The sequence below is a fragment of the Pollicipes pollicipes genome, unplaced genomic scaffold (assembly GCF_011947565.3).
Source record: "Pollicipes pollicipes isolate AB1234 unplaced genomic scaffold, Ppol_2.1 Scaffold_4740;HRSCAF=5597_pilon_pilon_pilon, whole genome shotgun sequence".
Taxonomy (NCBI): Eukaryota; Metazoa; Arthropoda; class Thecostraca; order Pollicipedomorpha; family Pollicipedidae; genus Pollicipes; species Pollicipes pollicipes.
This window is the reverse complement of record NW_023596545.1, coordinates 6,854,861-6,881,576: the sequence shown is the minus strand read 5'-3', so window position 1 is coordinate 6,881,576 and position 26,716 is coordinate 6,854,861. Positions and strand designations below refer to the sequence as shown.

At 52.9% G+C, this 26,716-nt stretch overlaps 1 protein-coding gene across 1 annotated transcript in view; it reads left to right on the top strand.

The window, feature by feature from the left end:
- The first annotated feature begins 2,516 nt into the window (after positions 1 to 2,516).
- LOC119098957 (pancreatic triacylglycerol lipase-like) overlaps positions 2,517 to 26,716 on the top strand; it is a 27,881-nt gene continuing 3,681 nt past the window's right edge. The window contains 13 exon segments of the mRNA XM_037222010.1: positions 2,517 to 2,599; positions 17,365 to 17,506; positions 18,435 to 18,589; positions 18,832 to 18,942; positions 20,151 to 20,174; positions 20,176 to 20,253; positions 20,572 to 20,807; positions 22,407 to 22,531; positions 23,373 to 23,429; positions 23,432 to 23,465; positions 24,602 to 24,816; positions 25,616 to 25,748; positions 26,315 to 26,547. Of these exon segments, the coding sequence (XP_037077905.1) occupies positions 17,380 to 17,506; positions 18,435 to 18,589; positions 18,832 to 18,942; positions 20,151 to 20,174; positions 20,176 to 20,253; positions 20,572 to 20,807; positions 22,407 to 22,531; positions 23,373 to 23,429; positions 23,432 to 23,465; positions 24,602 to 24,816; positions 25,616 to 25,748; positions 26,315 to 26,547 (1,528 nt within the window). The 5' untranslated portion in view covers positions 2,517 to 2,599; positions 17,365 to 17,379.

The window sequence follows — 26,716 nt, the reverse complement described above, 5'->3', positions numbered from 1 at the left end:
CGGCTAGCCGCACGGCTATTGATCGGCGGCTAGCCGGCCAGCCGCACGGCTATTGGTCAGGGGCTAGCCGGCTAGCCGCACGGCTTTTGGTCGGAGGCTAGCCGGTTAGCCGCACGGCTATTGATCGGAGGCTAGCCGGCTAGCCGCACGGCTATTGATTGGAGGCTAGCCGGCTAGCCGCATGGCTATTGGTCGGAGGCTAACCGACTAGCCACACGGCTATTGGCCGGAGGCTAGCCGGCTAGCCGCAAGGCTATTGGTCGGAGGCTAGCCGGCTAGCCGCCTGCCTGGGAAAGCAGTCTTGCCCAGGAAAACCGGTCATACTCGATGTAAGGCTTTGACCTCCTGCTTTTTCAGACTTATGGGATGACGATTCATATGCTGACTGTAATCGAATTTTAGCATTCTAGGAGGTACCGGATAAAGCACGTTGTCAAGTCAGCACTGGTTATTTTGTTGGTTACATTGGCAGCACTCGACGGTTCGAAGCTGTGTTTATGGTCACGGGTGAACAAGGCTAAAAAACCGAGACAGGGACATGTAGACAGTGCTCTGACGCTGTGACAAGTACTGATATCAAAACGCCGTCAAAATAATCAACCATCTGAGCTCCCTCACACGATAGATGGTAGTGCGCCAAGGGCTGCGCTAAACGCAGGCAGCAAAGCCGAAAGGTTTCGTCGGCCCGTAACAACTTTAAGTGTAAAGGCGAGCTTGCCGGCGGGCATCAGAGTTCTAAATGTGCATAGTCTCAACAGAGTTGTTCAAACCAGCTTTCAAGTCGCCACACATGCGCTCTACCCCGGACGAATATTACGAGTTTGCAGTGATTCCAAAATCTTGAGGTACACGTTGTCATTCAACGTTATCAATGCTCGTGATGTTCGTGCAATACTGATGCTGCCTGAAGTTCGTGGTAAGTAATATTTAGTCTATAGAATCCGATGCCTTGAAAACCGAATGGATTAACCCTTTACCGGACGAGGATGTGGCCACCGCCCCCAAACGGTACATCTTATGCCTCGGAAGAAGGACAAATGGTAGAGGTGCAACACATGGAAATGCTTATGCGATGTCAAATACGCATGGTTTGTGAAGCAAAGTAAGTCCGGCTCCGTCAGGCCACTCAGCTACAAGTCACTACTAAAGGACTGTAGATTTTAGGCCAGCATATTTACTTTGTTCATCTTGCTTTTTTGCTGTACCTTGTGTTCCTGAAGTGGAATAACTGGTGCGTTTTCGGGCCACCTAAGCAGAATGGTACATATATCTTAAATTTACGCTTAAATGTACGCCTACGGCTTACCCAACACCTGTGCCGGCAGAACACATTTGTTAGGTCATGAATATCAAACGATGCAATTGGTTTGCGATGGCCTTATTGACGTTAAATCTGTCCTAGACCATGCTTGTGACCCTGTTCCAGAACACGGTTTTTGCAATTTGTTTAGAAAAGCTCAGTTTTACACAAGCGGATTTTTGTTTGCACTTTGTTTGGCCAAACATTTAGGCTGACCTGACCAAAAGAGTCAGTGGTTGACCACGCACAGCTAAACTAGCAATCACTGGGATCTTCACTGGTTGCATTGCAGCTCTACCTAAATTAAAGGTCAAACGGTGGGTCAACAGGGACAGGGCATCAGGTTTCTGAGATCTTCTTGTAAAGGCAGCCTCGTGGACTAAAACAGCATGGCTCATGGTGACTGAATGCGTTCGGAGCCATCATCATAGAAGAAAGTATGTACCTGTAATACACTGCAAGTCACGTGCAGTCCAGTCGGATCGGATGCATTGCTTGGTGATTGTTAATAAAAAAAGATTTTTTGGCCAAAAACTTTCATTCCTTTGGTAATGTGTGGCATCACGTATTTGAAATTAGCCTGATGGGTGAATTTTAGTGGTGAAAGACTACCTTTAAACCTGCATTCATGCTGTTTTGCTCGATATGCTGTGATGAACGTCATAACAGCTGTCAACTTAAACACCACAGAAACAGCGGAACGAATAGTCAGATTATCTTGGCCAAGAACGGTCAGCACCGAGACTAACGGAATCGGCGATTACGTCTCGTCATATGATGGTGCAAGCCTGGGTCGATGGCAATTTAGTTCTCACCCTCATTTATCTTAAGCGAGATCGTTGATTCCGACGACCCTCTCACTTCGACAAGGTAAATACACACACGCTGCGGGCGTCTGCTGCCGGTATTTTCATACGCGCCGGCTGCTTCGTCGAACCCGCCCGCGTTGTACGCCTAAAGCCCCGGGAAGCGAGGAGCGGTCGGACGGACGGCGCCATGGACGATCCGGCAGTTGTTTTCGGCCGCTCTCACGAGAATGTAAACGGCGGCTGCACCTGCTCCAGGGCACTCCGGCCAGCGACGGCCGAGCGACACTAGCAGACGGGCAGGCACCGCTTGGTCGCGTTCCCCTGGATGTGGGGCTGCCTCGGCTGCGGCGGACGGTGCGCCGGCGACAGTTGTGCGCGTGCGGCGGCAGGTGGGGGAGGGCCGGGCGGGGGTGGAGACGACGGCACCTGCTCCATGTCATAGGTCAAGGACTGCTAGTCGGCGGAAGTGGAACATGTCGCAGCAAATGTGGTAGGTGATCACGCTTTTGTTAGTGTTATGGCAGCGATGTTTTGGTCTGTAGCGCAGTACGTCTTGATATCGACAGCGTTGCTCTAACCCGTTCGCTCGGCGCGTTGCGAATGATTACTGTGGGACGTCTTGTCTTAACCAACCGGGTTCAAGAATACTTTGTATGCTGGCTGTTGAGTAACAGTAGCCAGTGTACGCGCAAGCCGTCTACAGATGCGCGAAACGTGCTTTGTTGCATGCACTCAAACTCGTTCTCTTGGGCTTCAATGCCATGACCGCTCCTTTAGAAGCTTCATGTAGGCCATTCCCAGGAGTGTCACATTATAAATGCTGCTGCCCAACGTTTATCTAACCTCGTTACTCGAGATGCCCCAGATCTGATATGCAAGTTAAGCAGCCAACTCAGCAAGCAATAGTATATTCGGCGTCCTTTTCGTACACTGGTTGTGAAACGTCCTTCAGCAACCGGAATCAAAGTGAATTTGTGATGAAAAACCCGTAAGCCGGGTCTTTGCGTAAAGGTGTGCAATAACCTGCGATAGGTCTGCCTGACAAGCTGTATTGCTGTCGTTTGGAGGTGGCAAATGGTCTTACAGTGTTGAGCTTAACACTAGACTCATCTGTGTGTGATAAGCCAGTCCCTACTTACAGCTTAGTAAATTTTTTTTGACATGACCCTTGTGCCCAGCTTCAAGGAAAAAATAAACTATTTTTCATGCTCTAAATCGGCTGCCCTGTCTCCAAAAACACTACCGATCGAAGTAGTACCCAACATTGCTCTCCTACAAGGCAGGAGTCAGCGGTGAAATGAATGTCTTACCCACTTGTTGCTGGACCGACAATATTTTCCTTAAATGCAGTGTTCCACATTTGGGGCATACTTCAAAAAGCATAATATATTAGAGCTATGGTGGCACGGCACACGCGTGCATCAAATCTAAGTTCCAGCTGATTTGGATGTGGGAGATGCCATTCACCATACATGAATACAGCCTTTGGATCAGCTCCCAATTCACCACCGTTGGCATTCTTGAATCAAACCTTATTATTCTACATCAGTTTCCCCATTAAAATTACCAGCGCTGGAGTGAGCTGAACAAAACGCCGATCGCTCGGGACATCCTGGTGGATCATCTCGTCGCAGAGGCGAAAAGCCAGTTTCCAGATTCCTGTACTCCCTCTTTTTGTTGAGATACAATTACGCATCCCAAGTTGAAACAGTTACTTGATGGAGAGCTCGAAAACACTGACGATGCTTCATTGATGTTTGAGTCCTCGGAAACGCTGGCGAGCCGGACATTTTATGTGGCGTGCTTCTGACTCACGTGCAAATAAGGGAGGGCGCTGTTCACCACTTACACTCCGCGGCTGGTGAAGACACTCAGCTGATAAAGGCCACTACGATCGTCGTGAGCGCACACGCGTCTCGCGGCAGACAGGAGGGCCGGCTCTCTCCGTGCCCGGGCCGGTCCTGAGCTGCCGAAGCTTGGTTGCACGGGTTGCAGGTCGCACAAGTCGCAGGTTGCAAGCGCCACGGTTGCAGGTCGCACCAGCATTTTTCGAATCAGCTTCAGTCTAGATATCAACACAACAGCTGTTGGTGCATAGTGCCCTTGATATAAGAAATGCAGGCCTTCGGCGCATGATTTTTCGACATTATGCATTGAGTTCTTTCGTTGAGTTAACGACCGTCACTGTACCGTTGTAGTGAACAAGGATTATAATGACGCTACTCAATGTTTCGAGCTATGCTTATCCTCAGGGGCGACAAGGGTTTTTCGGTAGTGCTAAACAACAATCATATTGACAGTACTCAAACGGTCAGAGAACCCTTGTCACTCTTAAGCATGAGGACATCTCGACATACTGAGCACCATCAATAGGAGCGTTGTTTAGCCCCTTAACGTCCTTCTGGTATATTGAAGATCGTATCCTGAACATGAGAAATTTGAACTCGTAGTGCACAGCGCCCACAACATAGGTCATCGTCTATGCCGTCCAGTTATACGCGACAGAAAGTACTGATACCCTGCATATAATTGTTTGATAATAGTAACCAGATACCATTAAAGACAACTCATTTGTGGGTGGTTCTTCGCTTTAAGCAGCCGGCTACGTGCAAATAGGCAATGATTCCAACGTATCCTTCCTCTGGATGGTGAACCAAGGCCGTCACAGCAGTACCACCAGTAGCGGCCCACTGTGGGCGGAGCCTCACCACCAACAGTGGACCAACATCGGCAGAGCCTGACCACCAACAGTGGACCAACATCGGCGGAGCCTCACCACCAACAGTGGACCAACATCGGCAGAGCCTCACCACCAACAGTGGACCAACATCGGCGGAGCCTCACCACCAACAGTGGACCAACATCGGCGGAGCACACCGCCAACAGTGGACCAACATCGGCGAGCATCACCACCAACATGGACCAACATCGGCGGAGCATCACCACCAACAGTGGACCAACATCGGCAGAGCCTCACCACCAACAGTGGACCAACATCGGCGGAGCCTCACCACCAACAGTGGACCAACATCGGCGGAGCCTGACCACCAACAGTGGATCGACATCGGTAGATCCTCACCACCAACAGTAGACCAACATCGGAGCCGCACCACCAACAGTGGACCAACACGGCGGAGCATCACCGCCAACATTGGACCGACATCGGCAGAGCCTCACCACCAACATGGACCGACATCGGAGAGCCTCACCACCAACAGTGGACCAACATCGGCGGAGCCTCACCACCAACAGTGGACCAACATCGGCGGAGCATCACCGCCAACATTGGACCGACATCGGCAGAGCCTCACCACCAACAGTGGACCAACATCGGCGGAGCCTGACCACCAACAGTGGACCAACATCGGCGGAGCCTGACCACCAACAGTGGATCGACATCGGTAGATCCTCACCACCAACAGTAGACCAACATCGGAAGAGCCTCACCACCAACAGTGGACCAACATCGGCGGAGCATCACCGCCATGGACCGACATCGGCAGAGCATCACACGCCAACATTGGACCGACATCGAGAGCCTCACCACCAACAGTGGACCAACATCGGCGGAGCCTCACCACCAACAGTGGACCAACATCGGCGGAGCCTCACCACCAACAGTGGACCAACATCGGCGGAGCATCACCGCCAACATTGGACCGACATCGGCAGAGCCTCACCACCAACAGTGGACCAACATCGGCGGAGCCTCACCACCAACAGTGGACCAACATCGGCGGAGCCTGACCACCAACAGTGGATCGACATCGGTAGATCCTCACCACCAACAGTAGACCAACATCGGAAGAGCCGCACCACCAACAGTGGACCAACATCGGCGGAGCCTGACCACCAAAAGTGGATCGACATCGGTAGAGCCTCACCACCAACAGAAGACCAACATCGGAAGAGCCGCACCACCAACAGTGGACCAACATCGGCGGAGCCTGACCACCAACAGTGGATCGACATCGGTAGAGCCTCACCACCACAGTAGACCACATCGGCAGAGCCTCGCCACCAACAGTGGACCATCGTGAGCGAAACCCCGCCACTAGCAGTGGACCATTTTGAGCAGGACCGCACGACCAGCGGCGAACCATTGCGAGCAAAACCTCGCCACCAACAGAAGGCTGATGTCGGCACAGCGTCGCCACAAGTAGCGGGCCACTGTGAGCGGAACCTCACCACCAGCCGTGGACCAGCGTGAGCGGTGTCTAGCGCCGGCGTCGGCGCCAGCACAGCCCCGCGGTGTCTCCAGTAACCCGGTTTCGTGGCGTCTTGGAGGTCGTAAAGGACCGGTTTTCCGCGCCGCCGCCGGCCTCCCCACGAGTGTCGCACCAGGTCAACGGCCGCTCGCCGACGCGCCGCCGTCCCATCGGCTCCGACAACGATGCCAGCTTGCTGCGCGTCGGAGACGTTAGCCCTTCCAGCTCGACAGTGCGGTGGAGGAAGTAGAAGACGCTGCCCGCTGCCGTAATTAGACTGGATCGGGTGATGCGATGACGAAGCGGAATAGCCGAGTGGCCCTGACTTGAAGCGTGCGTGCCAGTACGCGCAGCTACAAGTTTATTGGTGTACGCAACCATATGCCATGACGCACAGGGCCGTAATTAGTATGGGCAGCTTCGTCCCAGTTCGGCATGCATAGGACTGTGGCAGTGTTTGAGAGATAACTTATAGAAGTTATAAGCACGCTTACGCGGAGTTTGGCAGGGCGCTGTTGATGTAAAGTATTTGCCGTCAGGGTCATTGTAAAGCTCAACATTTATCCCAGCGCATACGGAAGAATTTTGCAGCAGTTGACGCTTGGGAAGCAGTTTGGGGCAGCGTCATAACAGTCTTTCAAATGTCAACATAAAATTGCTCTCAGCAATGTCCGTTCAATGCATGATCGCCACATGGTGCATGACCCAGTCAGCAAGTGCCCTCTACATAGCTACATTCTCAGCTGTCATTAGGATATTTTGGGATCAACAGCTGATCTTTCCGGGCCGAAGGCCAGTTTCCGGCTAGCTGCCGATCAGTCTACTCACCGCAGGGGACGACTAGTCAGACCGGCTAGCCTGCCGTGTTTCCGTTAAACGCATCCGCACCGATGTAAATCGTGGATCTGGTATGCATGAATCCATTCCTTTACCTTTCAGCCACAACTAGAGATTCGCACTTGCGCGAAATCGATGCCATAATTGAAGTCTTAATAGAAGTCTTTCATATAGAAGTCAATAGAAGTCTTAAAGATGCCATACTAGAAGTTTTTCGTTTTTCTATTCGCACATACATACTTCACATTCGCATCTAACCTCTCTGACCATAGTCTGAGTTCTGAGCGGCTTTTTCGTGCTAACGTACATTCACCAGACTTTCACAGGCGAGCAAGATTGCGTAATATGTAGCCGGTGTGCGAGATATCAGTCGTGATTGACGCCGTTTTCTGGGAAACAATTTCTCGTTTAGCCGAAGCGTAATTACTAAGTAACATTAAAATAAATTACGTACTGCCAATTACAGTTACTGGCAAAGCGTTGAGAAATTCCCAGGGAATCGGCAAATTTGGGGGAATTTACGAAGAGCTTTGTAAATATATTTTGTTCATGGGTTCATCAGGTAATTATAGGGGCACATGCTCTACTCAGTAACCAAAAGAAGAAAGAATGTTGAAAAGTAAAAGCCATAAAATCAATGAGGTGGCACTAGTCATTACTGCCTAGGCGAGCCCAGGTACATGAGGCAGACACAAATACGGTCCCTATCACTTCATCTGCGTTGTATAGGCAAACTAACGGAGACCACCAATTTTGATTGATCTCGCGATTCCCAATGTATTGATTCATAGAACGTGCTGGTTTGACCAGTCGCTTTTAGCCTAAAAGTTCGTGTGACGCCAATCCGGGTGCGTAAGTTCGTACAATCCACGAAACTAAGCCTTCGTCACAAAGCCGGCTGCCAGCTAGCTGCTGTCACAAAAACCGGTTAGCCACAGACAGCATTGCGGCACGAATTCATGACCGTTCGTGCCGCCGCGGGTCGTGGCCTTCTCACTCATAGCCATCAAGCCGTCTCGAAGTTTACTGGTCGTTTCCGCCCCAGTTGGTCTGGTTATCAGTCGAATGGTTCCACCAGGCCGCTCTCTATCCATGTGTCATACACCAACTACGCTCCTTAAGCCAGCGCCAACCTTTACTCAATCTTCAAACAAGCTGGCAAAGCTAACTGGAGGCTACAGTTTACTAACCTCTAGTTATTTCTGTACCCCCTGGTTAGAACTGCCAGTCAGTTTGAAGATTGGGTAAAGGTTGGCACTGGCTTAACGAGCGTAGTTGGGGTATTGTATGACAAATGGATAGAGAGCAGAATGGCAATGGATAATAAATGGCAAATGGATAGAGAGCAGAACCAATCTACTGATGGTCGGACCAACTGGGGCGGAAACGACCAGTAACCTCTAACCAATTAGAGGTGCAGTTTCGTATTCGGTTGTTAAAGCTCCAGACCCCCTCCCAACTCTCCGACACCTGATTTTGAAACGGATGTGGGCTAGTTCCGTGGAGAAATTGGATGCTCCGTAACAGACCGGGGTAGTTTTTGTTACTTCGCTTATTTTCACTTGCCTGCACCCCACATATGTTATAATAAACACGCCCTTGGTGCCAGTTACACTCGCTGCATACTGCAGCATACCATTGCTCTTCACTCCGTCACTGCAGTGCTCGCCAGCAATGTGTGTTGTTGCCCGACTTCGCCTCGCCACGGCAGCTGCGTGACGTCTTCCCAGTGACGTCAGTCGCAGCTTTCTGTTCCGGCCACGCGCCGCTCCGTTACGGCCGAGCTGGCTCGGCTCTGCTCACCAGGGATCGGTCTATCACGACACAAAGCGCCAGCGGCAGCTGAAGCGGGAACAAAGTCTACGACGCGCGTGCTACGCGGCGCCAGATGGTAGGCGGCACGTGTCTCAGGCATCAGCATCACGCCAACTCCATGGCACAAACGCGGCGCAGCAAGTCCTGAGAATGCCTCCGACCTGAGAAAGTCTTGTCTGCAGTCCAGTAGCGTGACTGGTCGATAGCCGTCTTCGGCTGTGAGTGCTATGGAGATGTACGCTCGCTGACTTTCTTTTCCCACGCGAATAGGTAGGACGGGTGTGAGTGGGAATGTTTGGTCCGCTGATGTCCCCAATTTATGATCAGAATGTGGCGTATGTCAGATCGAATGTAATTAAGCAAGCTACTTAAAGCCTGGGATGGTTCGCAGCATGATATGTTATAGTGAAAATCACCATCAACCTGTCAAAAACAGGCCAATGGGAATTCATATAACTTTCGGCCGCTCGAAACCTATTTACTATCTCGGAAGTGAAACATCACATTGGGTTGAGGCGTACGTTGGGATTTGCTTTGGCAGAATGGGGAACGGAGAGGTACTCGCTTCAAGAGACACGTTGGCCAATCTTCTAGTCAGCGGGCTGACCAAGCTCCGGGTGGGTCGACGCTAACACGCCCCCATTGGTACCGCCCTCTTCTCCGAGATGATGAAGCATGGCTTACGACCATAAATCAAAGTTCGGTTGAAGTAGCGTAACTTTATTTGCCTCCTTAATGAAGCCTTTTGATACCATAGCTAATATATAAGACCGACTGAAATACCAATAGAGGCATCTATACAATATGTATATCAATGAAATACCACTCAGCACTCTTTGGAAGATTCTCCTCTTACGCGGACAGACACAACACAATTAATCTGTTTTTTATCGATGGAATGACTCTCGTTCGGCTTGCTGCACTAATCTTCCAGCAAAGGCTCGGATGTCAAACATATCAGCAGCATACAATAGCAAATGCGGCACCCTTTTTTCAATCATAATGACTGGGAGTACAGCAGTGGGGAGGATGTGGCTTGTTCTAGACTGAGCGTGCTGTGGTGAGGGGGTGGTTTGTTCGAGACTGGGGATACTGAGAGGCAGTCGGGATGAGCTGCCGTCAAAAGGAGGGTGTTCAGTCGTGCCACATCACTGAACGGGGGCGTGTTGCGTTCCGCCACAACTGCCGCACTTCATTCCGCACCCGCGGTTGTGACGTACCCAGGCAGAAACATGTGACTCGATGTCATTAACCCCAGACAATGCTGGTAAACCATCCACACAGTACACAGAGCCCCAGCCAGCTCGCGCCACGCTCTCTCGACGTAAACGCAGCACTGGTGATGCCAACTTTGGCGCGGCGCGGCCGCCGCACTGGCAGGGCTGGGTCACGCTGCCCGGACATCTCCGATAAACACACGACTGTGGCGTGACCAATGGTGTGACGCCGACACCAGGCGGCATAAACAGGCGCCTTCCGGCGGGCGGCCGCCCGCCCGCGCGCCGCCGCGCCGGTGTAGCTGCCAGCAGGGCGCTGCGGGGACCACACAGCCGCCCGTCCCGGTGAGTGCTGCGACGGAGGGGCACCCCGAGGCGCGGCGCCGCTACTGAAGGCCGCAGGTGGCTGGGTGTTGTGCGGAAGAGCCCCGGAAGGCGCGGCCACAAGCCGGAAGCGGCCGATCTGGGCAGCGCCGGGCGACGGCAGGCTGCGGTACGGGCGCTGCTGATCTGTGATCCGAAAGATCGCATATCAGTAGCAAACCCGTTATACCATTTGCACCTATACGAATTGAATTTAAAGCAAACGGTAAGGTCTGCTTCAGACAAGTGTAAAATTCGCAATGTACTAATGCGGCCGGAGTACCAGTAGTTGGAATGCAATGCATGGACGTCATTCTGCTGGTATTCATGCCCTCGCTTTATCATGCTTTCCAATCCAACTGTAGCCGATGAATGACAATTTACATTTCACTATGCATTCAGGAACCGGAGAAGCTAAATGTCCGGCACGCGAATAACGTAGGGTCGGCTCGCGTGCACGTGGAAATCACACAACGGATTCTCTTGCTTAGGTGGTGCGCCTAGACAAAACTGATCTGTTTTTCGCATGACAGCACCGTGGTTCGATTGGTGTAGCCTGATCAGGATTTCTACCTAGTTCTAGTTCCCGTTTTTTACTGGCGTAAGATGCATCTCTATTTCGCGATATCTCTCGACATCATAGCCTTCCGATTCAGTACAATCTTGCGCTGAATTCGCCGCACAGCTGACGTTTTCTTCTTTACGCTACCGTGTAAGCTGCCCTGTACATTTTGCACATGGTTGTAGTACCGATGACCTCCAAACGCTGGGGGGGGGGGATTTGAAGATCTGCCTGCTTTATGTTTACCGTGCATTCCATGAGGCTAGTGCAGTTTTTCTTCAAGGCTTCCCTTGAGACAGCTTCCACCGCCCGCCCTTGTGACCGCTACCACCGCTCGCCCTCGGACAGCTACCACCGCTCGCCCTTGTGACCGCTACCACCGCTCGCCCTTGGGACCGCTACCACCGCTCGCCCTTGGGACAGGTACCACCGCTCGCCCTTAGGACAGCTACCACCGCTCGCCCTTGGGACAGCCACCGCTCGCCCTTGGGACAGCTACCACCGCTCGCCCTTGGACAGCTACCAGACCTTGGGACAACTATCAGTGCTCGCTCTTGGGACAGCTACCACCGCTTCGCCCCTTGGGACAGCCTACCACCGCTCGCCCTGTGACCCGCTACCACCGCTCGCCCTTCGGACAGCTACCACCGCTCGCACTTGGTGGCCGCCGCTACCACCCGCTCGCCCTTGGGACAAGCCTCCACCGCTCGCCCTTGGGACAGCTTATCCACTGCTAGCCCTTTTCCCCGCCGCTCGGTGAGCTGTGACCTTGGACTATTTCCTAAGACCATGCACGGCATGGATTCCGAAATATTTTGTCCCGGTTCAGTTGGCGCGAGGATACCTAAATGCTAGACGCGTATCGGACATGACTGGACCACATTGATTGACGATTTAAATGATAGGCGCTTGGTTATCAAGAACACCTATGCCATTTCTCGCCCGCACAACAGTTTTGCATTAAAGCTGTAGTCATAGGACTTCTATGTCAGGTTCATCAATTTTCGATGTGTCGCTTCGCACAGACAATATATATATATATATATATATATATATATATATATATATATATATTATATCTGTGCCACTCATCGAGAAATGATGAACATGAAATGGCAGATAGACAGATATAAGAGAGAGAGAGAGAGAGAGAGAGAGAGAGAGAGAGAGAGAGAGAGAGAGGAGAGAGAGAGAGAGAGAGAGAGAGAGAGAGAGAGAGAGAGAGAGAGAGAGAGAGAGAGAGAGAGAGAGAGAGAGAGAGAGAGAGAGAGAGAGAGAGAGAGAGAGAGAGAGAGAGAGAGAGAGAGAGAGAGAGAGAGAGAGAGAGAGAGAGATAAAGATAGATATGTATATGTACCTAGATGTATATATATATATATATATATATATATGTATATACATATAGGTACAGGTCTCTCTAGGGTATATAGGTCTCTATAGGTCTCTCTCTTCTTTTTTTTTCTCTCTCTCTCTCTCTCTCTCTTTCTCGCACCCTTCATATTCATGTCAACGTGAAACAGGTGAATTTGTTTTTACTTTTACCCAGACGCAGGATTCAGGGCTAGGGAAGACAAGCCGGGCGTTGTATTTCCTCATGCGCGTCTCCTTCGGCACGGATATGGCCATTCTGTGTTTGTTTTCGTTGGTCAGTAACAATGTCATGTTCATGGTCACGACGGAGGAGTTCTTCCGGTTTCTGTGTCCACCTCGCGCTGTGTCTTCTCAACTCCGTATCCGCCAACTCCGTGTGCGACCGGCTTCGTATCCGCCCGTCTCCGTGTGCTCCCAACTTCGTGTCCGCCCGGCTCCGGCTCTGTGTCCGCCCGGCTCCGTGAAACCCGCTCTCTGCGTAGCTCCTTCCTTGACACCACTTTAGCCCTCTCAGCTCGTTTCGCCGGCTTTGCTGTTATCATCCGAAATCGTGCCAGACGTATAAGTTTAAGCATGTGTCCGGTTTGTCAGAGTCTTGCCGTGTGGAACCTCCGTATGTTATGGGACAGGTATTTGTTAACTGAATGCATTTGGGCTCGCATCAGCCACAAAGTCCGCTCCAATTCGGCAATCTCTCGCCTGGGCGGCAACATGATCATTCTAAATCATTTTCAGAAAACCCAGCCAAGCATGTGCTGTACGTACTACCGAACGAACTACGAAAATGGAGTCATTTTACTCTCGGGGAGGGAGGATGAAAGCGTTAGTTAACCGAGAGACCGAGACCATTGCTGTTTGTTCTCCATGCGCTGTACGGAGCAGCTGCTGCGGTGGTGTCTGCCTTACGTCTATGTAGCACACACCAGTGAGTAGAATCTAGGCACAAAAAATACGACAGAGCAACCCTCTGGCCGTGAACCTAACCGCATCTGGTGACCATGAGCGTCAAAAAGTGGCGAACGTTCAGCAACAATGGCTGGTCACGCCCGCGCGGGCCGTGGAAGGCCCGGGTGATATCAGAGTCTCGCTGGCCCCGTTTCCGTGGGCCGGAATGTGGCCGCCCCGCTGTGACCGGCCTTGGAAGGCCGCCCGGCGCCGGACGGGGCCGGCCAAGGGCGACTGGACGGACCAGCTGGCGCCCCAGCTGACGCCGCGCTCGGCCCCGTCCCGGCCCCTGTCTCCAGGTGGTGACCGGCCCGTGCTGGCAGGCGCCGGCTCTGGGTGGTACTTGTTGGTGTAAAAAGCGCTTGGAGGGGAGGGGAGGGGAGCGGTCGGTACCACTATCGGGCGCTGGCGTTGTCAGCCCGCGTCACGTGGTGGCCTCAAGTCTGTCGGGCCTCCCGGGGGCCTCCTCATGTGTATCAGCTGACCTACTGGCACTTGGAATGGGGCCCGCAGTTGCCAAGGAAACAGCTGAAGTGGGAGACATGCTACATGCTTGGTACACAAGCCAAGGGGTCAAGCGGTGGGCAACATGGACCATTGCCGGTTTATTCCAGGTCATCTGGATTTTTGCTGACAATGATTCTCAGACAGCTTATGGTTGCGGCCGATTAATTTGACCCCGAACCCGAATAAAAAATTGACAGCCATTTAATTTGCCACTCGCTTGCGTCGCACTTGTGCGATAATAATGCTGCGAAAGCAATGCAAATTGATTGACACAACATTTCTGAGACTAGACGCGCCTTGGATAATGGCTATATTTATAGCTGTAGAAAATGTGATAATGCTATATAGTGATGTTGCATGTAAGATATGCTCGTTTTTGTTTTTCATTACATTTGACAATGCGACAAGCAGCACGATAAAAATGTTTTAAACAAAGGATTGGTGCATGAGCCATAGCACTTGAATCTGAACACCTCCCCAAAGAAAAAATAGAAGAAGACAGCCGCGGACATGATATTCGCCGCAGCGCCAGTCGCCACCACTGCCACCCCCTCCGCCTCATTCCGCAGCATTGATGCTGTGATGATGTGATCCTGAAAGCCCATCGCGAGCACCCGACCATCCTCGCTGTTGTTTTTTATTCCGTGCATGAATGCGTGCATGCTGTTCGTGTTTAAAAATTTATTAATACGGGGACCTTACACTTGCGTGACGTGATAGCAGAGTGATTGCGTCTGAGGTGTCGAGAAAGTTGGCAAAAGAGGATGAAATGGTTCATTACTTCAGACCTGTGACCACACACAGTGAGCAACAGATATTTTTTGAATCTGGAAGGGATGCAAACATTAATAGGAAAGTTGGTGGTCCTTATTTGGGTACGATAGATTTTCTGATTTTGGACCGATTGAGAAGTATGGAAGACAGTTTTCTGTTCCGATTTTTGTCAGTGCCAAGAGTTGTTAGTGTTTCGCAACTTCGGCTGGGCCGTTGGCACCAGATAGGAAGGAAAAGCGAGGGAACCTCACCTCATCTGGTCGGCTTGCGTAGCCACACGTCTGGTAAGACATACCCTGGACACTAACAAGCTTATCCAAAAACACCATTCCGCTGACATACTAAAAATAACCATTCACAGGAGCAATTCTATGGGCGCTGAAATTGTGACAAGGACTCTGCCCAAAGGCCGTTGGCTAACACCCACCTCAGGAGAAGACTCTTTCGCGCGCCGGCAGCTGCCCTGTCACCGCATTTCGGTGAAAGTGATAGCGGCCCAAAGTATGTAGCAACCGACGCATGATCTTTTTTCGGTCAGTCACGTGTTTGCGACACGCCGGGCGGCGTTGATGGCGGCGAGTCGGGCGGCGGCGCCGGCCGTGCCAGGCGGCGGGAGGAGCGCTGACACAGGGTCGGCTCTCGTGACCGCCAGGCCGACCGGGCCGGGCACGCGTGACCCGCGGCGGCCGCTGGGCGGCCCGTGACATCAGCGTGCAGTACGAAACCGCCCGCACGGAGTTGCAAGTGAAGTGATGAATGAGTGAAGAATCATGCATGACGCAGATGATGAAATGAATAAGACGTCGTGAGCTACGGAAGGTCACCAGTAGTTTGGAGGGTTTGGTTTGATTGGATTAGAGTGCTTTCGGCCAGTCATAACCACTTCAGAGCTGTGAGATGAAGGAGATGGATAATAGTGGAGCAAGGCTACATGCACATGCGGGTCCATCCGAGGAGACCCAGCCTGCATAGGGGCCCTGAACGGAGTGTGTGCTCGGCGCTCGGACAGGGCCTCACCGACAGGCGCTCCAGCCCACTCCTGGCTGATGCATGAAACTTGCCCCAGTTAAACGGAGCGTCGCGGGGATACGTTGTGAACCAAGAGTGGGGGAAGAAGGGTGGGTGGACACTAGGAGTGAAATGGCATCCTCTTGCGATTTCCACCTTTCCACCTTCCACCACCTTCCACCCACCTTCTCGGGGTTCGTTGGATATGGTGTGTCGTACATGTCTCGATGTGGGACGTTGCCCCTTCTCCCAGAGGTCATTCAGCGACGCCATGTTCGGTCATCCGTATCGGTATTGCCAAAGCGGTTTACGCGACCCCGTTTGAATTTCATAGGTATCACTACTTTATAGCACTATTCTGGTCCGCAAAATCTTGATCACCGCAAAACGGACGCCACTCTAGAATGTGGTACGTAATGACACTACTTTTGTATGTTCGCGGCAGTGCACGCGAGGGCGTCACTGAGAATGATTTTTCTAAGCCCCGCAATGCATATCAGCAAAATCAGAGTACTGGGCCCATGAAATTCAGGAAACTTCGAAAACACTGCTACACTAGGTACTTATGCTCGTCCCGATCAATATCATCATAAGATAGGATGATTAACACTATCATGACGGCTTTAAATGGGAACTTATTTCTCAACATCAAAACAACTTTAAAACCGACCAAATGCTCTTTTTTATTTGGATTTTGTCATCAGGGACGTAAAGCAAAGTGGCTGAAATCCGCAGAGAAATCTGAATTTGAGGAAGGGTTTGGTCAGCTTTATTGACCCAGCCCCATCCCCCGCCCCACCGATTTAGAAAGTGACACTTTTGAGTGATCGCTCTACATTTCGTTTAGACTGTCATATGGTGTCAAACGTTAAGCCGTGCAGGACGACTAAGCGGAAAAACTCCAGCAACATCCCTCCTATACATCAGTTTCAAATCACAAAATGGGAGTTATTGACTCAGGATAGATTGGTAAATCATTTGTGTTAGTCAGGTGGTCTTTCTAAGTTTGGATATGGTTAGTCGTCTATGTATGACACATGGTTTGGTCTCAAATGCCAGGGGTGTGTCTACAAACCTATCGCTATCGATTTTGAATCATCAGTGCGCACCCCTCGTCTGTCGAGACCGCTGACCTACAACAAATGTCGCCTGCTGCGTGAAACAGATTAGTGAAAAGATGAAGGGTTTGTTGGTGGGTTATGACATATCGTAGTTTCAAACATATGCGTCATTGCACCTTATAAGGTTTTGCACATATTCAAGCGCTTTTATGCTGAAAGGAGCTGCAAAAGTGGTACCACACCTTGTAACGCTGGTATCGAATCAGTGCGAGTCAATAAGTTGGAAGTAATATGCTTTTTTAACCATTCATTAGGTTTTGACCACGCGCTGTTTTCGAACTGGAAGATCACCTTGGCGATATCCCGAAAAAATCGAGTACGGTCACAATAGCGTTGGATTTCGGTGAAAAAAGCGGTGCATGGGCTCATTGTTGCGCGCATGTATTTCTTCACCATACTCGCGCACGCTCCTGATGGCACTAGTAGCACCGCTGCCGCGTGCTCACCTGGTGCGCCGACTCAAGATGTGACGGTCGATGGCGTGTCTGTGACTTGACGTGACGGTCTGTGACGTCTGTGTGCGACAGGCGGCTGCCGCTGCGATGGTGGCGGCGGCGCTCCCCGGCCTGGTGGTGTTTTGCTGCGTGACGCTTCTGGGCGTGGCTGGGTGCCAGCCGGCGCCGCGCGCCGCCGCCCGCACCGTGCCGCTGGGCGACAACGAGACCACAGGTCAGTACCCGGGCCCGGGCCCGCACACCGCCGCGGCAGCCGGCGCTGCGTCCCCCACCCGCGGACCACACAGGAGGCGGCAGGCTCAGCCGTGCCAGTCCAGCTCACCCAGCCTGCAGGCCAGGAGACGCAGCCGTGCCAGTTCAGCTCCTCGAGCCTGCAGGCCAGGAGACGCAACCGTGCCAGTTTGGCTCCCCGAGCCTGTGGGCCAGGAGACGCAGCCGTGCCAGTTTGACTCCCCGAGGCTGCAGACCGAGAGACACAGTCGTGGCAGTTGCTCTGAACTCAGCCCTCCACTGGACACCATGACAGCATCGGTGAATGCTGAGCCGTTTAGAAGTTTGCTGAACGCACATTTAGATCACTCCTCAAGTAGCTTGCTTGATTCAGAAGGTCATTTTTCACCTCATGGCTGTTTTGTCTAGTTGTGGTGCGAGGAGCACTTTCCTACGAATCAACAAAACAGAGTGCAGCAACGTGGGACTAAGCAGCCCATGCTGTCGAAAATGCAAGTCAGGTCGTCAGCTTAACATCCAAGACCCCACCCCTGGCTTTCATAGGATCACAATGCACACGAAGCACACCGAAGTGGTCAAATTTTGTAAGTTGTTCAGTGCGCTAGTGAGGAACATTATGCACAGAGGTCAGACTGTAGTATTGGCCTTATTCCTCGGGAAAAAACTGGAGAATGGAGATCTAGTTTGGTTGATATTTCGGCAACATGCCTTTATCGAAACAATAGCAGAAGATGCGTGTTTTAAATATAAAACAATAACACTTATGCCATGGTTTTGATAACGGCATGTTGCCGAAATATCAACTTAACTGTATCTCCATTGTCCTTTTTTCCGAGGAATAAGGCTAATACTACTGTCTTATCCAGGTATCATTTTGTGTTTAGACTGCTTAAGAGCGGGGACTATTTCAGCGCTTGTCAAGAAATGTTACGGCATATACGGCTGCTTTGCTATCACCAAGGAGTGGATTTCACTCTCTCGACCAATCAGCGTCCTGCCGCAGTCACCTAAGGCCATCAACGTCAAGTTCTGCCTCTACACCACTAACAACCCTACCGAGTGTGAGGTAAGGCAAACGCCCAAGGACGTTAGCCTTCTCATCTGCTACCGTCTTGCTTAGCATCTGTATGCGAAGTGATCTTCGTGTAATGAGAGCTGTACGCTACATGATGTCTCCGGTTTGCAACACCCGCTTTACTGCTAACGTGCTATCAACTTTCAGTTAACAAGCATCCCGGTCTCTCACGCCACGCAATAACCTTATCAGCGTCAATCACACTGCCCGTCTCGACGCCTGTGTTATTTCAGCGTATGTACGACGACATCCTGTCCATTGGGACGTCATCGTTCATGGCGGGCAAGCCGGTGAAGTTCCTGGTGCACGGCTATCTGGACTCGGGCGAGAAACGCTGGATTAAGGTATTATTACATATTAGGGTATATCTTAAGGTATATCTAATGTACGCAATCCACACCATAGAAACCTTAGCTTTGCTTTGTGGTCCTTCTGATTACATTTCGAACGTACGCACGCACAAAAACACGCACGCGCGCACAGCACGCACACACGCACGCACACACGTACGCACGCACACCCACGCAGGCACGTCACGCACGCACGCAGGCACGCACGCACGCACGCATGCACACACGCACACCACGCAACGCACACCAACCCCCCCACACCACCCACCACCCCACCACACCCCACCCCCCACCCCACACACCCACACCCACACACACACACACACACCCACACACACAACCACCCACCCACACAACACACACACACACACTACACACACCCACCCCACCACCCACACACACACACACACACACCCCACACACACCACACACACACTACACACCACAACCACACACACACACCACACTTCACACACACACACACACACACACCACACACACACACACCACCCACACACACACCACAACACACACCACACACACACACACACACACACACACACACACACACACACACACACAACAACACACACACACACACACACAACACACAACACACACCCACACACACCACACACACACACACACACACACACACACCCCACACACACACACCACACACACACACCCAACAACACACACACACACACCACACACACCACACACACACCACACACACACACACACACACACACCACACACACAAACACACCACACAAACACACACACACACCCACACACACCACACACACACACACACACACACACACACACACCACACCACACACACACACACACACACACAACACACACCACACACACACACACACACACACACACACCACACACACACACACACACACACACCCACACACACACACCACACACCCACACACCCACACACACATATATATATATATATATATATATATATATATATAGAATATATATATAATGCATCGGTATATTTACACATATCTACAGCGTGTCTATTTTGTGTGTATAATTGTATATGTAATGACAATGGCACAGCTGCCGAACAACAATACGCGTGGAGACGGCCGGCAGCGTGACACGTTGCCGGCGCCGTTGCAGAGGATGGTTGCGGCGCTGCTGGGAGTTTGAGCCCATGAACGTGGTAGGTGGTGGACTGGGTGGGCGGCTCCCGGACCGCCCTACACCCAGGCGGTGGCCAACATACGGCTGGTGGGCGCCGTCGTCGGCAACTTCATCCGCCTGCTGAAGGCCGAGTCGGGTGTCCAGTGCCAGTGCCATCAGACGCGGCAACTCCTCCTGCCGGAATCTCCTCAGATGTTCTAGAGAACTATCAGCCGTGGTGGCCTGCCGCCTCGCGGAGCGGGGCATGGACGTGTATCGTCTCTGTCCTGCATCGGTCGGGCCTCATAGGCGGGGGCATGCAGTGCGTGAACCAGTTCAAACCGTGCCCCATTGACCCCGTTCCATCACTGGGGCCTATGAGAGAGGAGAGTGTGATTCGAAGACGTGGGTGGGGCCGATCTCCGTGTTCCCCCGCTGACCTGGCTCGTGCCCCCCCCCCCGCAGAAGCTTTTCGACACGCCGCCCGAGCAGGTTCACGTGATCGGCCACAGCCTGGGCGCCCACCTGGCCGGCTACGTGGGCGTGTTCCTGCAGCAGCGTGGCGTGCGGCTGGGCAGGATCACTGGCCTGGACCCGGCAGAGCCGCACTTCGAGAACACCGACCCGGTGGTGCGACTCGACCCCACGGACGCCGGCTTCGTCGACGTCATCCATACCGACAGCGGCCCTCTCATCTCGGGCGTAAGGCCCCAGACGGCAGCGGCCGGCGTCGGTGGCCGTTGCCTCGGCACCGAGAGAGCAGACGCCAGTGTCCTAAGCTGATAACCTTCACATCCGCGCGCGTCGATGAACAGCTCATCAGTTATCTGACCGTGACCAGCTGTGCGGAAGTCGTGTCCGCCGGCGGTGATCAGCGCGTGGTGGGCTCCAGCTGGAACGGGTATGGCGTCCGTTGTTTGCGTCAGGCTCGGCAGCTCGTTGCGCCCGAGATACGAGACGCCGTGGTTAACTTGTTCAGGGCCTCGTGACAGGGGGGGGGGGGCGGGGGGGATATCCAGTATCCGGAACGGAAATGGGTTTCCGGTGCTTATGAACCAGCCGATGTGAAGCGGGCCTGGTCGGATTCGGGCGTGTGCCGCACTCGAGGCAGGACTTCGATATGGCTTTTTCCGGTACTTTGGATGGTGGCGTGAGTCGTGCCTTCATTGGGTTGCTTCTGGCACCCAAGACGCAAAGGATTCGGGGCCTTGCCACAGACTGCCACTGGTGCGGTGTTTCTAGCGTGTTGACAGCGCGCTGGGGGTCTCGTATGGTTTCTCTCGCGCTATCGATCCACCGCCGCGCTTTGCTTCCATGCGTGGCACTGTCTCTCCCCAGCACCCCAGCTCGCACGGTGTGGCGAATTGGGGGGGCCGAGGCGGGTACTGCCTGCGATGTGTCATGGGCTCGGATCGGATCCACTGGTGTCGGGAGTTCTTCGACGCGTTTCGCGCTGAGCTCGTCACTCTAAGTCAATTTCTCCTCTCACAGTTCCCGAGAAACGAGTGAATAGGCCGTTTTGCTACTGGCATTTCCCTTTGATGCGTAGTTGGTGAGCTCTCTGCACTGTTAACGGTCTGTGAGAAGCTTAGCACGTCAGCCGGTCCGACCTTTACAAACTCATCTGACGTGAATTTCCACATCTCAACTTGATTTAAGTTTAATTTGTGCCATACGAGTTCAGTGTTGATAGCACAATTAGCAATAATCGTCCGAAGAATGATCAACGCATTAGCAGCGTTTCAGTGGATTCTACGTATTTGGTTTTGACTGTCGGTGCGCTCGTTTAACGGGAAAGGCAGATAAGTGACGACATTGGACCTCGTTGGACCAGGTTTGCGGGGCTGTTCATTAATTTATTGATTATATGTGTAATTTGATATGATTAGGATCTCTGCAAAACCGATGGCAGAGAGCAATGGCTAACGTGGATTTTTGTTTAGCGCCTCAGCAATAGCGAAACGATGCGTTCGTTTTACCTGGCCTCATCTGTATTTGAATGCCCCTACTCTGTTCATAGTATTATTGGCTTGTGATTTTAAGTCGTCACCTACCACGATATTACAATATTTTATACGATATTTCCAAGCAAAGTCGATGTTTCAACGTCTGAATTGAACACTTTTGTTTACGACGATCATATTGATATAATGCAGACTTCTTCGGGCAATATCTCAGCCTTGACCCGTCCGACCTCAGCACTGCATGCCCTCACGTGGCCAATAACATGCCAGTCGTCTGTATTTATTATATACGCAACAGGGGCTGAGGCATAAAAACGCACATGTGCTGCTGTCCGCAGGCCTGGGACTGCTGCAGCCGATCGGTCACATGGACTTCTTCCCGAACGGTGGCAAGAAGCAGCCGGGCTGCGGCACCAGCGTCTTCGACGCCATCAAGAAGGAGGAGGGCAGCCTCATCTACGGTACGGCTGGCCAGACTGAGCTGGTTCCAATGCCGATGCGGGCGGCTGGTGCCTACAGCCCGTGAACGCGCTCTCTTTGTCAGCGATGTTTTGGTGCGCGCGCAAGGTTGGACGTTTCTTCCAACCACCGAACGAGTTCGCACCGGGCGAAGACGACGAGTGCAATGTTTTTGTTTCGTGAGCATGCGGCGCTCCGATCACATAGTTATAGAGTTTGTCCTGGAATTCTATGAATCTATGGATTTAGGATTAAGCCATGGATTGACTAGACGAGACCAGGAAAAGCGTCCGACGACGTGACCAAGGGTTGGATCCGGCTCAAGTCTTAGGCAGCACCAAGGAACGGCAGGAAGCCGATTGGGGTCGGATTACAAATCTATTGGTACACCACGCGGTCAGAAAATGCGCCTCCACATGCGGCCGCATTCGGGATTTGATATTAAGTGCTTAGTTGATGGGGTCAGGTAGTTGGAAGATATATGCTTCTGTGGCGCATCGGCCTGGATATTGGATGGGTTCGGCATTTGCAAAGCGGCGGGGCAACGGATGGGGTGGATTATCATGAGATGACTGTGCTACTCACTGCAAACTCAGTCTCTCAACCACCAACGGCTAGCCTGCATCATGGATGATGATGATGATTTGGAGTTTAGAGGGCGCAATCGACTGCTGTACGTCATGCACGCCCATGAGAACTGCATCATGGAGAAGTGACATGGTGACAGATTGCAGTGAATGAGTCAGCGAGCGTCCATGTCGGTCACTGGGTCGGCGCCGGCCTGTCGACCCCGGAGGCACTAACTCACCGGTTGCCACCCCCGTGTCCGCTCGCAGGCCTGAGGCGCTTCAATCGGCTGCAACCACCTGCGGGCGTACGAGTTCTTCACCGAGTCCATCAACGCCAGTGTGGCTTCATGGCTGTTGAGTGCGACAGGTCAGAGGGGCCGCGCTGCCTGCCTGGGGTGGGGATGAGGTCAATGTTGCATTTCTATTGCAATCGTAATATCATGTCAACAGCCCTAACTTAAGTTCACCTCAGGTGGCACTTAACACGCGCCCGCTTGTGCCGCTTGGATACCCTTCGCTCGGGTGGGGGTCAGTTTGACCCCCTGAAATCTCAGGAACTAAGAGAACTAGAGACATTGAATTTACAGCGCGTGTTGGCCGGTACGCGAACTCACTTGATCAAAGTTTGAGGTTCCTAGGTGATGACCGAGAAAAATAAGGTCAAACAAGGTCAAACTCAAAGTTGGTTAATAAAGTTCCCCAGAATTTAGATAACTATTCTAAGCAAAAGGTCACATGATCATTTCAGGTCAGTGACGTTGTTTGACATGTTGAAGGTCATGATGACCAAAATCATAGAAGACTGCTTTGAGTTTTACATTTGAATAAACGACAAATATTACACTCAGCATTATACATCTAAAAACAACAAGTTCACCTAGGTCATTCTAGGTCAGTGACCTGTTGTGACCATTAAGAACTCCATGGCAAATGTGCAATGCGGTTCCTGTCATCAATCACTTTGAAATGAGCACCACAAACCACCCCATACAGCAAGGTCTAGAGTTATGAAACAGGTTCGTTTCGACCTTGGTCTGACTTTCATATCTGACCCTAGGTAAATGGAAACTGTATTCAATGGTTGTGCCGCTTAAGGAAGTATCTCAGAGATGTATGTCTTCGTATTGCGTTATCTTCTGCAGTTCTCTTGATGGCAGACAGCGGGGGTGGCGAGGTCCGCCCCTCCCTCCACTGCGCGCAATTTAAATCGGAAGCAATGAACCAAGCTACCTGTTCTGGCCCAGGTCTCTCCAGGCGTCTCTCCAGGCCTCCCCGGCTTTAAAATGCCATGTGTGTTGAATCATCAAATCACCAACGTTAATGAGGCCACCGGATTTGAAAATACTGTAGCGCGTCATGGATCGGCTACATGAGCTCTCCAGTCCCAGGCTATGCCCTATAACAGTGCCGACCCACCGTGACCGTTCAGCTGGTCGTTGCTGATCCTTCCCACGAGCGCGGTCCCGCTGAGTGGTACCGCTGACCGCCGCACCGTGCCCGCAGCTACGACAAGTTCGCGCAGGGTGAGTGCGGCATTTGCTCCCCGGACCACGGCAACTGCCACCGGCTGGGCTACCACGCGGACCGCCACCTGACGCCGCTCGACCGGGCCAAGATCCGCCAGCTGAGTCAGCCGCCGCTTGACCTGCTGGGGCTGGTGCCGCCGCCCGTCGGCCGCACCTTCTACCTGATGACCGGCAACGCGGTCCCTTTCTGCAGTGAGTGACCGTGGGCGGCCGGCGGAGCGGTCCTCCAGGGAGACCAAGGTCGGGGTCCGGGCGGAACACTCCGAGGGGGGGGGGGGGCGCGCCGCTGCTAGCGGTGTGACTCGGGACTGGAAATCCTCGCCTTCCGCTCTCCACGCCACTGCGCTCAGCCGCTGTCGCTGATGCCGCTGGCAATGCCGGATGACAGAGCACAATTTCAGCGGCTCCTTTAACGCTGGAACGGTCCACCTGACCGTCCGCCAAGCCTGCAGATCAGCTTAGTTTTGCCGCGCACTTGCTACATCACAACACCTCAGCCACAGAACATTGATGTTACAAAATAGTGAACGTCCTTAAAGATACTCTCGTGACAAACCCGACCACTCTGATCTCTCGCCGTGACCTCATTTCACCGTGAACTCCTCTTGCCTTGACCTCTCGCTGTGGATCCCTCTCGCTGTGACTTCCTCTTGCTTTGACCTCCTCTCGCTGTGACCTCTTTTCACCGTGGCCTCCTCTCGCTTTGACCGCCTTTCGCTGTGACCCCTCGCGGTGGCTCTCTCTGTGACCTCCTCTCGCTGCGACTTCCTCTCACATTGACCTCTCTCGCTGTGATCTCTTGTTGCGACGTCCTCTCGCTGTGACCTCTTCTCACTGCGACATTCCCTCTTGCTGTGGTCCCCTGTCACCATGACCGTGATCTGTGCGTTCTGTACGTGATCCCTGTTATGTACGTGATCCCTTCCGCTCTGACGCCCCTGGCCCGTGTGACGCCTCTCCATGACGTCGGTGGGTGTGACCCCGCGCGCAGGGCGTCACATCCGCGTCACCGTCTCGCTGTCGGACATCCCGGCGGCGGTCCGGCACGGCGGCGACATGGGCACCCTCAGCGTCCGCTTCCACAGCGCCAAGAACAGCAGCGCCTGGCATCGCTTCAGCCAGGGGTAAGCGCTACGGAGGTCCTCGCAGCCCCGCCGCAGGCAGGACCGTGACGGCCTCCGGCTACGACGACGCAGCAGCTGGCTGACGCAGCGCGATGACCGCGGGAATGATAATTATGCACGTAGCACATGCGATCGCATGTATCATGGTGTGCACCATTTGTGTTGATATGAGGTTGAGCTACTGTACTGAAAACTAGTTAGACATCTTATAGAAACAATGCAGACGAAATCCTGCTGTCGAAGCTAACTGGTTTTCGGTGGCGTATAGTTGTAAGTCACTACAGTACAGGCGATTTGGACTTTGTTCCATCAATTTGTCACTTGAAGAACGTGGCACCTCACAGTTCTACTCAAAAGATATCATGCTGCTTCGTGGGGCCTCGAACGATTATGGATTACTAGATCACCATGGTCTATTCCACGCATAGTATATCTACCGCATCTCGTCAAGCAATGACACCACCCTCGGCCATCTCCCGATCCCGCGAAGCTCCAACGGCCTGACTGAGCGCCTGGCGCGGTCGGACGACGCTGACATGTTGCGTCGTTGGTGCCGGTCATTGCAGCGACATGTTCTTCGAACCGGGCCAGGACTACAGCTCGCTGACGCCGGTGTCGTTCACCGGCGAGCCGACGGCCATCGAGCTGGAGTGGCGCTACGCCTCGTCCCTGCTGAACCCGCTCACCTGGCGCCTGCTCTCGCAGCCCATGATCCACGTCAACCGCGTGCTCGCCGTCAGCGTCGAGTCCAGGCAGCGGTGGGTGGCCGCAGCGGCCCGGCTGGCGCGTGGCCAGACGCGTGCGGCTGTGGGATGGCGAGGGTAACGAGATGCTCCCTTGAAGCCACCCACACTAGGGGCTTGAGCGGGGATGGAGTGTGATGGAGTGACAGCGGTGGGTGGGCCGCGGAGGCCCGGCTGGCGCGTGGCCCGACCCCTGGGGCTGTGGGATGGCGAGGGTAACGAGAT